Source organism: Sceloporus undulatus, chromosome 1 (assembly GCF_019175285.1).
Source record: "Sceloporus undulatus isolate JIND9_A2432 ecotype Alabama chromosome 1, SceUnd_v1.1, whole genome shotgun sequence".
NCBI classification, from domain to species: Eukaryota; Metazoa; Chordata; class Lepidosauria; order Squamata; family Phrynosomatidae; genus Sceloporus; species Sceloporus undulatus.
The window spans coordinates 203,735,265-203,751,488 of NC_056522.1; the positions used below are offsets into that span (position 1 = coordinate 203,735,265).

The 16,224-nt window shown below is 39.4% G+C and overlaps 1 protein-coding gene across 1 annotated transcript in view; it reads left to right on the plus strand.

Moving 5' to 3' along the window:
* The window catches only part of TTN (titin), a 333,475-nt gene extending 318,738 nt beyond the window's left edge, over positions 1–14,737 (plus strand). The window contains 12 exon segments of the mRNA XM_042444851.1: positions 112–414; positions 641–943; positions 1,034–1,618; positions 2,449–2,754; positions 2,851–3,150; positions 3,704–4,279; positions 4,370–4,675; positions 4,765–5,358; positions 6,083–12,021; positions 12,115–12,268; positions 13,014–13,307; positions 13,444–14,737. Of these exon segments, the coding sequence (XP_042300785.1) occupies positions 112–414; positions 641–943; positions 1,034–1,618; positions 2,449–2,754; positions 2,851–3,150; positions 3,704–4,279; positions 4,370–4,675; positions 4,765–5,358; positions 6,083–12,021; positions 12,115–12,268; positions 13,014–13,307; positions 13,444–13,736 (9,953 nt within the window). The 3' untranslated portion in view covers positions 13,737–14,737.
* The last annotated feature ends 1,487 nt before the right edge of the window (positions 14,738–16,224 follow it).

The following is a 16,224-nucleotide window of genomic DNA, read 5'->3' on the forward strand; positions in this document are numbered from 1 at the left end:
CCTATAATGTATTTGTACAACAATATGCAGTGCCACGTATCTGAGTTTAAGAACAAAGCATGACTGTACATGGAATTATGCTCACATTTTTTTTCACTTTTTGAAATGTAGGTCTTCCTGGTCCTCCTGGTACCCCAGAGGTATTTGATATCTCTCGTGATGGCATGACACTTACTTGGTATCCACCAGAAGAGGACGGTGGTTCACAGATCAGTGGTTATATTGTGGAACGCAAAGAAGTTAGATCTGATAGATGGGTCCGTGTTAATAAAATTGCAATCACTATGACACGCTACCGATCAACCGGGTTGATTGAAGGACTGGAGTATGAACACCGTGTCACAGCTGTCAATGCTAGGGGCACTGGCAAGCCAAGCAGGGCCTCCAAGCCTGCAGTTGCTATGGATCCAATTGGTAAGTTGTGTCCTGTATTCATTGTGGTCTCTTCCAACTGTATGATTCTATGATTCATAAAGTTACACGGTATAGAGAGAATTCCTCCCTCCTTTGTTTAATCATAATATCAGAAAAATACTTGAAAAAATGGTGGATAGTAATATTTTAGTAATTTCAAATTGCAAAAAATATTTATGTGGTTTACATGAATATGTTATGACTCTGATGTGATCACATATTCCAGCTCCCCCAGGCAAACCTCAGAATCCAAGAGTTACAGATACAACAAGAACATCAATTTCCCTGGCTTGGAGTCCACCAGAAGATGAAGGCGGGTCTAAGGTGACTGGCTATTTGATTGAAATGCAAAAGATTGATCAGTTTGAATGGACGAAATGCAACACCACTCCCACCAAGATCCGTGAATACACAATAACACATCTTCCACAAGGTGCAGAATACAGATTCCGTGTTTTGGCTTGTAATGCTGGTGGTCCTGGTGAACCTGCTGAAGTGCCAGGAGTAGCCAAAGTGACTGAAATGCTTGGTAAGATATTTCAGTTATGAATTCTTAGTTTTAAAAAAATTAATAAAGTCTTTTTTTATATGTAACATGGAACATTTTTCCTCTTCTCAGAATTTCCTGATTATGAACTTGATGAAAAATATCTGGAAGGTGTATTTATAAGACAAGGTGGAGTAATTAAGCTTACAGTGCCAATTAAAGGTAAACCCCTTCCAATATGCAAATGGACTAAAGAAGGACATGATGTCATCAAGAGAGCCATGATTGCCACTTCTGAATCAGACACTGAACTCGTGATAAAAGATGCAGAAAGAGAAGATTCTGGTACCTACGATTTGACACTTGAAAACAAATGTGGCAAAAAGGTTGTTTACATCAAAGTCAGAGTGATTGGCATGCCAAATCCACCAGAAGGGCCACTTGAATATGATGACATACAAGCACGCTCTGTTAGGGTCAGCTGGAAACCTCCAAGTGATGATGGTGGTGCTGATCTACTGGGATACATTGTTGAGAGGCGAGAAGTACCAAAAACTGCCTGGTACACTGTTGGTTCCAGAATAAAGGGTACATCACTAGTAGTGAAAGGACTGAAAGAAAATGTGGAATATCACTTCCGTGTTTCTGCTGAAAACCAGTTTGGCATAAGCAAGTCCCTGAAATCTGAAGAGCCAGTTGTGCCCAAAACACCTTTGCGTAAGTATATGTTTTGACTTTATTTGTATGAAGGAGGGGAAAAACATATCATCATGGCCAAGCTCTAGTACAGGAGATATAGCTACAATGACATAACTACAGCTCATCCTCTGATTCAACCCCCTAAAACCCACCTTAGAAACCAGGCAGCTGCATCAACTGAAAGAGTTATGATGTGCTGGCAAGCAGGGCACTGAAAGATGAACATCTAGCCTCTGCCAGGGGGCTATGGTATAATGACAATACATGTGACTCACAAAATTACAAGTTGTAAGTCTAGCTTATGGCATCATAAATACAGAATAGGATGCCAGTCCATATTTTTATTTTGGTCATCTTCCAAAAATCTCAACACAATGACAGAGTTGTCCCTCTTTTGATACTCACAACAAACCTACGATATAGATAAGGTAGAGACATAATGACTAGCCTAAGGTCACTTATTGATTGTTATTATTGTTGTGTGATTTCAAATTGTTTCTAATTTAATGGCAAACCAATCATGGGATGTTCTTGGTAAGATTTGTTTAGAGGAAGTTTGCTATTGTCTTCCCCTGAGGCTCAGAGTATATGACTTGCCCAAGGACATCCCATGGGTTTCATGGCCAAGTGGGGAATTAAATCCTGGTCTCCAGAGTCCTAGTCCAACACCCAAACCACAACATCAAGCTGGCTCTCTCACACTGAGTTTCACTTATTATGAAGCTCACTTTTTGAGCTTCATAGCCAAAGGGAAAGTTGAGCCTAGGTTTCCCTGATTTTAGTCTTGCACTTTAAATCATGCTGGTTTGGTTATTATTGGTGATTATTATGTGTCTGTTTTTCAACAGATCCTCCAGAGCCTCCAAGTTATCCACCAGAAATACTTGATGTCACAAAGAGTTCCATTAGCTTATCTTGGTCCAGACCTAGAGATGACGGTGGCTCTCGTGTCACTGGCTACTATATAGAACGCAGAGAAACATCTACTGAGAAATGGGTCAGGCACAACAAGACTCACATCACGACCACTATGTACACTGTCACAGGGCTGGTTCCAGATGCTGAATATCAGTTCCGTATTGTAGCCCAAAATGATATTGGTGAGGGTGAACCCAGTCCTGCTTCTGAACCTGTTGTGTGCAAGGATCCATTTGGTAAGTAGATGCAATATTGTATTATAACATATCAAAATGAAATTGAATGAAAAGACTAACTTCAGTTTCTTATACAAATATTTAAAAAAATTTCAGACAAACCAAGCCAGCCTGGAGAAATTGAGATTACGTCAATATCTAAGGATAGCATTACTTTAGAATGGGAGCGCCCTGAATGTGATGGTGGTAAAGATATCATTGGATACTGGGTTGAATATCGCCAGTCTGGAGAAACGGCCTGGAAAAAGTGCAATAAAGAACGTATCAAAGACAGGCAGTTCATAATGGGAGGCTTACTGGAAGCTACAGAATATGAATTCAGAGTATTTGCAGAAAATGAAAGAGGAATTGGCAGGCCTCGTAGAACAGCAATGACTGTAAAGACTAAATTGACATGTAAGTCGAAATACTCAGTCATATTCATTTTGCTTTACTTTACTATTTAAAATATATACATGTTGCAATAAAAGAGTAGTATGGTATAGAAATATACTGTTGGTTGTCTTTCTAGTTTTGAAGCAGTTTATCAATTTCAGTATAAAATTATCCTCTCATATTTACTTGCCCAGATTCTTAAATCTTTGAAGTCTCTTCTCCAAATGCCTATGCTGAGTGATGTTAAGTGGGTGACTATTAGAGAGAGGGACTGGTCAGTTGTGGCACCACTTTTATGAAATGTTAACTAGTACCCAGACACCAGACAAAGACACATCTCTTCTCCCATGCAGTGTAGAATATTAACCTATTCTGTTTTCAAGGCCTTTCAAATTTATGATGCACTACTTCAGTATATTTACACTGGTCAATAGACTACTGTACAATGAAAAAATACACTCTTTTCCACTGCTAATGACACTAAAGATAGCATTATTAAATTTGCATAATCAAGGAATAATGTAGGAGTTTTTACTTATTCTCTCTCTCTCTCTCTCTCTCTCTGTAAATACAGCTGGAGAAGCTCCTGGAATAAGACAAGAAATGAAGGATGTTTCTACCAATTTGGGTGAACCAGCTCAGTTATCATGCCAGATTGTTGGGAGACCTCTTCCTGATATAAAATGGTACCGTTTTGGTAAGGAGCTTGTACAGAGCAGAAAATACAAAACGTCATCAGATGGACGCACCCATACACTTACAGTTCTTACAGAGGAGCAAGAAGATGAAGGACTTTACACTTGCAAGGCTGTCAATGATGTTGGAGAGATTGAAACTAGTGGCAAGCTATTATTGCAAGCTCCTCCACAATTCCATCCAGGTTTCCCATTGAAAGAGAAATACTGTGCAGGTGTGGGTTCCACTCTTCGCATCCATGTTGTATACATTGGTCGTCCAGTACCTGCCATCACTTGGTTCCATGGCAAGAAACCTTTGAAGAGTGCAGAAAATGTTACTATTGAGAACACAGAGCATTATACCCACCTTGTCATTAAAAATGTTCAGCATAAGTCCCATTCAGGAAAGTACAAAGTGCAACTTAGTAACATATTTGGCACTGTTGATACTGTTCTCAACGTGGAAATACAAGGTAAGCATTGGTTTTCCATTATTCCAAAATCAAAAGGTTGAATATATTTTCTAGCACATACTTTAAAACATGGCCTTTCCTATTTGACAGATAAGCCAGATAAACCGGCAGGACCAATTGTTGTGGAAGCACTGCTGAAGAACTCTGCAGTCATAAGCTGGAAGCCACCTGAAGATGATGGAGGTGCCTTAGTAACAAATTATATTGTAGAGAAAAGAGAAGCAAAAGAAGGCACAGAGTGGCAGCTGGTATCTTCAAGCATATCTGGCACAACCTGTAGAATTGTTAACCTAACTGAAAATGCAGGCTACTATTTCCGTGTCTTTGCTCAGAACACTTTTGGCATCAGTGAAGCATTAGAGGTTTCATCTATTGTTGTTATCAAGACTCCATTTGGTAAGTATGCTACATAATCCCTGTTTTTATTTGCCTGCAGTTCATTAAAATAGACCAATTTCATGGGCTGAAATTATTCTTTCTTACAGAAAAACCAGGCCAACCAATTCGTCCAGTTGCATCTGCTGTGACCGCAGATTCCTGTGTTGTATCTTGGAAGCCACCTGCTAGTGATGGAGGCTCAAAGATTAGAAATTACTACCTTGAGAAACGTGAAAAGAAGCAAAACAAATGGATTGCCGTAACAACAGAAGAAATTCGTGAAACTGTTTATTCTGTCACAGGCCTTATTGAAGGCCTTGAATATGAGTTCCGTGTAAAATGTGAAAATCTAGGTGGTGAAAGTGAATGGAGTGACATTTCAGAGCCAATCACTCCCAGATCTGATGTACCAATTCAAGCACCACATTTCAAGGAAGAAATCAGAAACTTGAATGTGAGATTCAGAGGTCATGCTACTTTTGTTTGCAAAGTCACCGGTCATCCTAAGCCTATTGTAAAATGGTTCCGGCAAGGCAAAGAGATTTTGCCAGATGGGGAGAAAGTAAAGATACAAGAATTTAAGGGTGGATATCACCAACTGGTAATTTCAAATGTAACAGACGATGATGCCACTGTATATCAAGTGAGAGCAACCAACCAAGGAGGATCTGTATCTGGAACTGCCTCCTTGGATGTTGAAGGTAAATAATGTGCTTTGCTATTAATATTAATAATTACTCAATTTTTTGTGCAGAGTAGGCAGATGGATTTAAAAAACCTTTCCTATGCTTATAGTCTTCTCTTAATGTTTTCAGAATTATTACAAGCATTGAAACTTAAGCTACACAGTACCTTGTATAAATCAAATATACTAGGTTATATAGATATTAATATAGGAAACATATACTAAATACAAAAAGTTTACATATTTCTGTATTTATTTTATTTAAAGACTTTCAGGCTACCTTTTAACATAATGACTCACAATGTAGCTTCCAAATGTAAAAATAGAATCATACTTATGAATCCTAGGAATTTGTATTTTTGTAAGTCCATGAGCTTACAGCACTGGTTTGGTGGAAGATTTTGTCACAGTTTTTGTCAGACAATAAGACAGTAATAGGCTTTTACACGCTCATGAAAAATTCTAGCATTATTGCAGAACGAAGCATGATTTCACGGTTAGTTATTCCAAAATGTTGTAATATAACTACAGTATTGGTTTCTGCTCAGACGATTGTGTAGGGAGAGCTTATGTCATGAAGTTAGTTTCAAATACTAGTCCAGTGCATGGCAAATGCCCAAGCCACTCTAAATCAGACTTCCTCCATTAAAAAAAAAAAAGTTTAATGGCTTTTGAAGAAGTCATTTTTGCTGATTTTAATTCTTACTTTATATCATTGTGGTGTCTTTTTCCCCCTGCAGTTCCTGCTAAGATCCACCTGCCTAAAAATCTTGAAGGCATGGGAGCTGTTCATGCCCTCCGTGGTGAAGTTGTCAGCATCAAAATCCCATTCAGTGGCAAGCCTGATCCAGTGATCACATGGCAGAAAGGCCAAGATCTCATTGATACCAATGGGCACTATCAAGTTATTGTTACTCGGTCATTCACATCTCTTGTTTTCCCTAATGGTGTGGACAGAAAAGATGCAGGCTTCTACATTGTCTGTGCCAAAAACAGATTTGGAATTGACCAGAAAACAGTTGAACTGGATGTAGCTGATGTACCTGATCCACCAAGGGGACTGAAAGCAAGTGACATTTCAAGAGACTCTGTTAACCTAACATGGAATGCTCCAGCTAATGATGGAGGAAGCAAAGTCACTCACTATACTGTTGAGAAACGTGCTACCACAGCTGAGAGATGGATTCGTGTTGGTCAAGCTCGTGATACACGGTACACTGTAGTAAGCCTGTTTGGTAAGACGAGCTATGTATTCCGTGTTATAGCAGAAAATAAATTTGGCCAGAGCCAGCCTTCTGAACCTACAGATCCTGTCATAACAAAGGAAGATAAGACCAGAACTGTAAATTATGATGAAGAAGTTGATGAAGCCAGAGAGGTCACCACAGCAAAAGCACCTCACTCTTCTACAAAGGAGCTCTATGACAGATATATGATTGCTGAAGAACTTGGACGTGGGCAGTTTGGAATTGCCCACCGGTGTGTCGAGACAACTTCTAAGAAGACTTACTTGGCCAAGTTTGTCAAAGTGAAAGGTGCTGATCAGGTGCTGGTAAAGAAAGAAATTTCCATCTTAAACATTGCTAGGCATAGAAATATCCTGTACCTTCATGAATCATTTGAAAGCCTGGAAGAATTGATCATGATCTCTGAGTTCATTTCCGGAGTTGACATCTTTGAGAGACTTAATACCCCTGCCTTTGAGTTTAATGAAAGGGAAATTGTAAGTTATGTACGTCAAGTCTGTGAAGCACTTGAATTCCTACACAGTCATAGCATTGGACACTTTGATATTAGGCCAGAGAACATTATTTACTTCACAAGAAGAAGCTCTATAGTTAAAATAATTGAATTTGGTCAGGCAAGGCAACTGAAACCTGGGGATAATTTCAGACTTCAGTTTACTTCCCCTGAATATTATGGACCTGAAGTCCATCAGCATGATATGGTCAACACAGCCACTGATATGTGGTCACTTGGAACTCTAGTTTATGTACTTCTGAGTGGTTTGAATCCTTTCATTGCTGAAACAAACCAACAGACAATTGAAAACATCACCAGTGCTGAATACAATTTTGATGATGAAGCCTTCAAAGATATAAGTATTGAGGCCTTGGACTTTATTGACCGCCTGCTGGTAAAAGAAAGGAAAGCTCGTATGACTGCTACAGAAGCCCTTGAACACACTTGGTTGAAGCAGAGGACAGAAAAATGCAGCACTAAAGTAATCAAAACACTGAGACACAGACGTTATTACCAAACCTTGGTAAAGAAAGAGTGGAATACTGTTGTGTCAGTTGCCCGTGTTTCATGGGGTGGTGCAATCAGATCTCAGAAAGGTGTTACTGTTGCTAAAGTTAAAGTGGCATCCATTGAAATTGGACCCATTACTGGGCAGATAATGCATGCCGTTGCTGAAGAAGGTGGACATGCCAAATATGTCTGCAAAATTGAAAATTATGACTCATCCACAGAAGTAACTTGGTACTTTGGAGTACGACAGTTGGAGAGCAGTGAAAAATATGAAATCACCTACCATGAAGGAGTGGCCACAATGTATGTCAAAGATATTGCTAAATCAGATGATGGTACCTACAGGTGCAAAGTTGTAAATGATTATGGGGAAGACAGTTCCTATGCAGAACTATTTGTCAAAGGTGTGAGAGAAGTTTCTGACTACTACAGATGCAGAACTGTCAAAAGAGTCAAACGCCGAGTAGATACCATGAGACTTTTGGAAAGGCCACCAGAATTTACTCTTCCTCTTTACAACCGAACAGCCTATGTTGGTGAAAATGTTAGGTTTGGAGTAACTATAACTGTCCACCCAGAACCTCGAGTAACATGGTTCAAATCAGGTCAAAAGATCAAGCCAGGAGATGATGATAGAAAGTACACCTTTGAGACTGATAAAGGTCTTTATCAACTTCTCATCCATAATGTCAGTGAAGAAGATGATGCTGAATATACTGTCCTGGCACGCAACAAATATGGTGAAGACAGCTGCAAAGCTAAGCTAACTGTTGTTCAGCATGCTCCTCCAGAGGCCTCCACACTGAGACCCATGTTCAAGAGGCTCCTGGCAAATGCAGAATGCCATGAAGGCCAAAGTGTCTGCTTTGAGATAAGAGTATCTGGTACACCAAAACCAACACTAAAATGGGAAAAAGATGGTCAGCCTTTGTCAGCTAGCCCCAATATTGAAATTGTACATGAAGGATTAGATTACTATGCTTTGCATATCAGGGACACTTTACCAGAAGACAGTGGTTACTACAGAGTTACTGCTACAAATAGTGCTGGATCCACAAGCTGCCAAGCCTACTTGAAAGTAGAGCGCTTGAAATATGTCAAACGGGAATATGAGTCAGAAGAGGAGAGGCAAATCCATGTGCAGAAGAGAATTGACAAGACAGTGAGAATGGCAGAAATTCTTTCTAGGACGGAATCTGTTCCACTGACACAAGTTGCACAAGAAGCTCTAAGGCAAGCTGCCATCATGTATAAACCAGCTGTAAGCACAAAGACAGTCAAAGGGGAATATGAGATTAAGAAGGAAGAAGTGAAAGAAGAAAGGAGACTCCGAATGCCTTATGAAATCCCAGAGCCTCGCAGACCTGCAGGAGCTGCTCTTGAAGAAGATCAGAGCATCAAATTGTTTGTGCCTATGTCCGACATGAAGTGGTACAAGAAGCTGAGAGATCAATATGAAATGCCAGGTAAAATTGACAGAATTGTTCAGAAGAGACCAAAGCGCATTCGCCTTTCAAGATGGGAACAATTCTATGTGATGCCACTGCCACGCCTTACTGATCAATATAAACCTAAGTGGCGCATACCTAAATTGTCACAAGATGATCTTGAGATAGTGAGACCAGCACGCCGGCGTACACCATCTCCTGACTATGAGTTTTATTACAGACCAAGAAGGCGATCACTTAGTGACCTGTCAGATGAAGAATTACTTCTTCCAGTTGATGATTACTTAGCCATGAAAAGAACTGAAGAAGAAAGATTGCGACTTGAAGAAGAACTAGAGTTAGGCTTTTCTGCTTCACCTCCAAGCAGAAGCCCACCACGCTTCGAATTGTCTTCTCTTCATTACTCTGCAGCACATGCACAAGCTGCAGCAGAAGAATCTGCAGGAAGAGAACTGAGGTATGCAACCTATCATATACCATCTAAAGAAGAAACTGGTGCAACTTATGCACAGCTCCGACAGCGCCATGATAGAGCAGTTTATAGACCATCAAAACAAAAACTGAGAATAATGGCAGAGAAAGAAGATGAAGAGTTGCTACGACCAGTTACCACAAGCCAGCGGCTCTCAGAGTACAAAAGTGAACTTGAGTACATGTCACAAGAAGAAAAGAGCCGAAGGAGAAGAAGGAGAGAAGAAATAACTGAAATAACCTCAAAAGAAGAGGAGGAGGAGGAGATAGAAATGGTGAGACATGCTCACAGGGAATTTTCACCTCCCTCAAGATTGCTAGGAAGAAGACGCTCTCTTTCTCCAACTTACATTGAGCTTATGCGCCCTGTATCTGAATTAATTCGACCCCGTTCCCGTCCTGTAGAAGAACCTGAGAGAAGATCTCCTACTCCAGAGAGAACTCGTCCACGCTCACCAAGTCCAGTGTCCAGTGAGAGATCTCTCTCTCGATTTGAAAGAACAGCAAGATTTGACATATTTTCCAGATACGAGTCAATGAAAGCTGCTTTGAAAACTCAAAAAACAATGGAGAGGAAATATGAAGTTCTGACCCAAGAACCTTTCACTTTGGATCATGCCCCACGCATCACTTTAAGAATGCGCTCTCACCGTGTGCCATGTGGCACCAACACCAGGTTCATTTTGAATGTACAGTCCAAGCCTACCGCTGAAGTTAAATGGTATCATAATGGTGTTGAAATCCAAGAAAGCCATAAGATACATTTCACTAATACTAGTGGGGTGTTGACCTTGGAGATCCTTGACTGCCATATTGATGATAGTGGTACATATCGTGTTGTGTGCACAAACTATAAAGGGGAATGTTCTGACTATGCAACATTAGATGTTACAGGAGGAGATTATACTACTTATACCTCCCACCGCAGAGATGATGAAGTACCAAGATCTATTGTTCCTGATTTGACAAGGACTGAGGCATATGCAGTTTCTTCATTTAAGAAAGTATCTGCGACAGAAGCAAGTTCTTCAGTAAGAGAAGTCAAGTCAGAACTGACAGCAACAAGAGAATCATTATCATCATATGAACATCATGCTTCTGCAGAAATGAAAGTGAGTGCATCAGCAGAAAAATCACTAGAAGAAAGAGCTGTGCACCGAAAGTTTAAAACTACTCTGCCTGCTACAATATTAACAAAACCAAGATCAATCACTGTTTCTGAAGGAGAAACTGCAAGATTTTCTTGTGATATTGATGGTGAGCCAACACCAACAGTGACATGGATACATGCAGGCCAAGCTATTGTTTCTTCTGGGCGCTACCAAGTCACACGTACACAATATAAATCTACCTTTGAAATTTCATCTGTCCAGAGCTCAGATGAAGGAAGCTACACTGTTGTAGTAGAAAATTCAGAAGGAAGACAGGAAGCTCACTTTACTTTGACTGTACAAAGGAAAAGAGCTCCAGAAAAAGCAATTACATCACCCACAAGGGTAAAATCTCCTGAGCGCCATGTAAAGTCCCCAGACAAAGTAAAATCTCCCAAGAGAGTCAAATCACCTGAACCGTCTCCTGCCCACTCCAAAGCCAAATCAACAGCTGCAGGAAAGACAACACCAGGAGACAAAGCACACTTGCCAGTTTCTGCTCCTCCTAAAATAAAACAGCAGCTAAAGTTGGAAGCTACTGGTGATAAAGTAAAACTATTCTGTTCAGTTGAAAGCAGTGTTTTAAGTGTCCAAGAAGTAGTCTGGTACAAAGATGGCAAGAAATTAAAAGAAGGTGATCATTTCAAATTTCATTATGCATCTGATGGAACATATGAACTTAAGATCCATAACCTCAAGGAATCTGATCAAGGAGAATATACCTGTGAAGTTGTTGCAGAAGGTGGTACCTCCAAAACCAACTTCCAGTTTGTTGGCCAAGTTTTTAAAAGTGCCTTCTCTCAGGTATCAAGCTTAGCCAAAACTCAGAAAATTGAAACAGCTGAAATATCTACCCAGAAGAAATCTACAGTGACTTCCCAAGAAAAGGCAGTGGTGCAAGAGGAATCTGTTAAGAGGTCTCTGGTGTCTGAAGATACTAAAACATCTCACACAGAAATTAAATCTACTACCACTAAAATGAGTGTGTCTGAAGGTCAAAAAACTACCCTTAAAGCCAGTATTGCTGGTGCTTCTCATGTAAAATGGTTTCTGAATGGAATAGAGCTAAGTAACTCTGAAGATTATAGATATGGTGTGTCAGGAAGTGATCATACTCTGACCATCAAAAAAGCAACCCATAAAGATGAAGGAATACTTACTTGTGAAGGAAAGACTGACCAGGGCATTGTCAAATGTCACTTTGAAATGAGTTTTTCAAAAGACACTTCAAATGTTCCTGTCTTTATCATACAACCTAAATCTCAAAACATCAATGAAGGACAAGATGTGTTGCTTACCTGTGAAGTCTCTGGAGATCCTTCTCCTGAAATCAGCTGGTTTAAGGATAACCAGCCAGTAAGTAAACATTTTTCATCCTTAAATACTTCATTTGCAAACCTTTGTTATACTGTACTTGATCTTAATGAGGCCTCTTTTCTTTGTTATCAGATTGCTCTTTCATCCAACATGAGAGTAAATCGTTCCAAGAATGTTTATTCTCTTGCAATCCAAAATGCTGCAGTGAGCGATAGTGGAAAATACACAGTCAAAGCAAAAAACTTCCATGGGCAATGCTCTGCCACTGCATCCTTGACTGTCCTTTGTGAGTTTGTTTTTTCTTTAAGTCTTTCCTTAAAACTAGTAAGGCTTATAGAGTGTGATGAAAGCAATTGGTTGTGCTAATTCTTTGACAAGAACCTAAAATACAATATAATTATGATTACAAAGTATTGAATTTAAAATCAAATATGGATGTAAGAAAATCTTTCTTGCTTAGTTCAGTGCTACCATGAATATCCTACCTTAATATCTTGCTATTAACCCATTGGTTGTAGTAATCAATGCTTAATAAACTCTCAGAATAATTAATTCCCTGAGGAGTAATTTTTTTTAATTTTATATTAAACATCTGAGCCAAAACTGGTACCAAATGGGTTCCTGGAATCAATGGGTTGCTCTGTGTTTTGCTCTTTATGTATTGTATGCATGAGCTTGTGTTTAAGGAAAGCTGTGGTCATTGTTGATGGTGGTGCAAAGCAGACCACCTCCTGAACTATGGATTCTCAAGAAAACAAAGCACCAATCAAAAACCTTAATTCTTTCCACAAAACCGTTTTAAACTGTTAATTTACTAATGCTAACTGTCTCACATTTTTCTTCTTGCTTTACTAAAAAAAATACATACTGGAAGGAGAAATGAAAGGTACATACATATATATAAATAAGAGAGTGATTGGGGAAAAGTTATAACCAAATTCAGCTTTCCTTAAACAGCTCAGTAGTTTCCTCTTCGATAAAGTCAATGTGATGTCATTGGTTTTTCCATCTATGTTTGCTATGCTCCACAGCTCTAATTGAAGAACCTCCCAAAGAGGTAGTGTTGAGGACAAGTGGTGATACAAGCATGCAAGAAAGTTTCTCTTCGCAGTCACTTCAAATGTCCGCTTCTAAACAAGAAGCTTCGTTCAGCAGTAGCAGCAGTAGCAGCATGAGTGAAATGAAATTTGCAAGCATGTCTGCCAAAAGCATGTCCTCCATGAAAGAATCCTTTGTAGAGATGAGCTCCAGCAGTATAATGGGGAAATCTAGTCTGACCCAACTGGAGAGTTCAACTAGTAGAATGATTAAATCTGGTTTGAGAGGTGAGCAATATGATTCTATGTAGAGCTAGAGACAACCCCCACCCCAATATTGTAGATATGTAGAAAACCCCCGTCACAGCGGAATTGCAATTTTCACTAACAACTGACTTTAAACATCTTTTCCTGTTTTGTAAAGGTGTACCACCCAAAATTGAAGCTCTTCCTAATGACATCTCAATTGAGGAAGGAAAGGTTCTCACTGTATCCTGTGCCTTCTCTGGTGAACCCGCTCCTGAAATAACATGGTCCTGTGGAGGAAAAAGCATTTCAAGTCAGGGGGGTAGATTCCATGTGGAAACCAGTGAAGATTTAACTACGCTTATCATCATGGACGTTCAAAAGAATGATGGGGGACTTTATACGTTGAATTTAGACAATGAGTTTGGCACTGACTCTGCCACTGTGAATATTAACATTAGATCAATTTAAAAGGCCTGGCCTATTTTATTTACACTTGACTTTTGGCAAGTGATTGATATGGACTGGAATAACGGATCTGTAAATATATATTTAAAAAAATATTTTTATACCTACCTGAACCAGACAAAGTCCAAGGATATACGCTATGACTTATAGTCATTATTGTCTGACTTTAAAACTATTTTTCACTTGACATGTACATACTGTATATAGCCGAAGTTAACGGTTATGAAGTTTTGTACCATTTATTTTATGACATTTTAAAATGTAACTTTTGGAACAGTTGGTAGGAGAAAGTTTCTTAGGAAACGAATACCCTGCTCAACATTTAACTAATATTTGTGCCTCAACAAAACGTTGATGTCTAAGAATGCCTCAACAGGTAGAGAGGCTCCCTGTTGAAGACCTATTTACCTACACCTAAGAGATGATGCTGTGCATGGTTTCCTTGAACCTGCACGAATTTATTTTGAATCAGCAACATAAGGCATTGGTGAGGTTTGCATCTACCCTCCTGTAAGCCACACTGTAATGTCTTACGTTGTATCTGATCAATGGCAAACTATATTTTGTTCATGACTCACAATCCTTTGAGCAAAGTGCAAGCGGCCAGCATTTTGTTCACCACCTGTTCATGTACTGTTTCTGGCACACGGACTGCCTGAATAACTTTATAAAAAAGTAACATCACCTGGCCATCCCTTGGATAAATAAAGCTTATTTGGGCACTCAAGTGCAGAAGCAGTACCAACTCGGGGAGGTTCTTAGGATGCAGTGATTGTGTGGTAGCATTAGGATTCTGCTAGATACTGTCAACTTCAGGCAACCAAAGTTTGAGCCACAGTTTCAGAAAAGTTAAAACTGTTGTTATAACATCACATGTGCCTTGAACTTAAATTTGAACTAGCATCGTTTATGTAGTAGAAAAAAAACTGTATTGTTAGCTGTTTTGTTGAACCTCCTTGAGATAGTATTGTTCATTTGAAATAAAGCATGCTACCTGCACTTCACCATGTTTGTATTTATTTTTACTCTTTCTTATCCTGCACCTGAGCTCTGTCCTTCTGCAGTTACATCCAAAAGTCACAAAACAATGGTACCTTTATGGGACCAACCAAAATGCACATTGTTGCAAGCTTTCAAAGCTCCACCAGCTTCTTCATCAGGTAAAGGATTTAAAAGAAGCTGGCAACATGTCTCATTGCATTTTGGTGCATTGTTGGAATTTGGGTGATACTGTACTGTACTTTGCTATATGGCCAACATGGCTACCCCAGATATGTCTTCTGCAGTTAGTTTTCCTCTTCTACAATTTACTCCTTCATTCAAGAAAAAAAAATCCAAAAAACAAACAAAAAACCCTAACTAATATAAGTAGAAATTACTTAAGTCAGATGATCTACTGAAACCATTCTGCTACGTGTCTGGAAAAAGACAAGACCTTTCTCCTTTGCAGAATGAGAATTAAAGACAAGACAAGCAATTCTCTGAGATGACAGATAAGACCCATAGTTTTCTTGTTCACCCCACTGATAAACATCCCATGTGTACCTATTTGCACAGACTGAACAAACTATCAAGAAACACTGAGACTTGGATTAGAACAGTGGTGGAGCTACAGGAAAAAAGACAGAGGAAAACAGTGGTATTTATTTGTTTTTAATATATAAAAGCACATTAATAGGCAAAGAAAATTAGCAAAACATGTAGGCCTTTTACCTGGTGTTTTTGCCACCTTCTATTCCGCCTGTTCACCAACAGAAGACCTCAGTGTGATTCTGAAGACAGCAGCAGATGCTGAGTTGTATAAATTCTAGTTAGCATACAAAGATCTTTGAACTGTAGCATTACAGCAGGGCAGGGCATTTAGAATGTAAAGTGTTTGAGCTCAGATTATAAAGCGAGGTGAAGGCAACAGGGAACAGTGTTGACAACAAGCCTTGAAGATAGTCACCAGAATGTTTTACCAAAATCCCTGGAATTCCCCAATATTTATTATTATCATTCAGTCAAAATCCCCAGAAAGAAATTAATTGAATTCCCCAGATTCCGGCGAATTCCCCGAAAATTGGCAACACTGACAGGGAACAGGGCAGAGAGTGGGAGACTGATTTCCAGAGACAATCTCTTTAGAAGAGCACTAGAAGCCCCCTTTTGTCTGCCCCAGTCCCACAGGAACCTTGATGTTAGATATCTCTTTTAATGGGGATCATTCCTCAATTGTCCAAACTTCTCAAGCACACATTATACAATATTATATTCTCTTAAAGGTATGTAAGTGAGGTTCTACAAACAAAAGCACAAACTACAGTTGGGCCTCCTTATCCACAGATTCTTTATCCACAGCTTGAAAATACTCCTCTATATATGTATATGTATATATTCCAGAAAGACCTTGATTTTGCCATTTTATGGAAAGGACATGATTTTACCCTGCCACTGTATTTAATGGCACTTGAGCATCCACAGATTTTGGTATCCACGGAGGGTCCCGGAG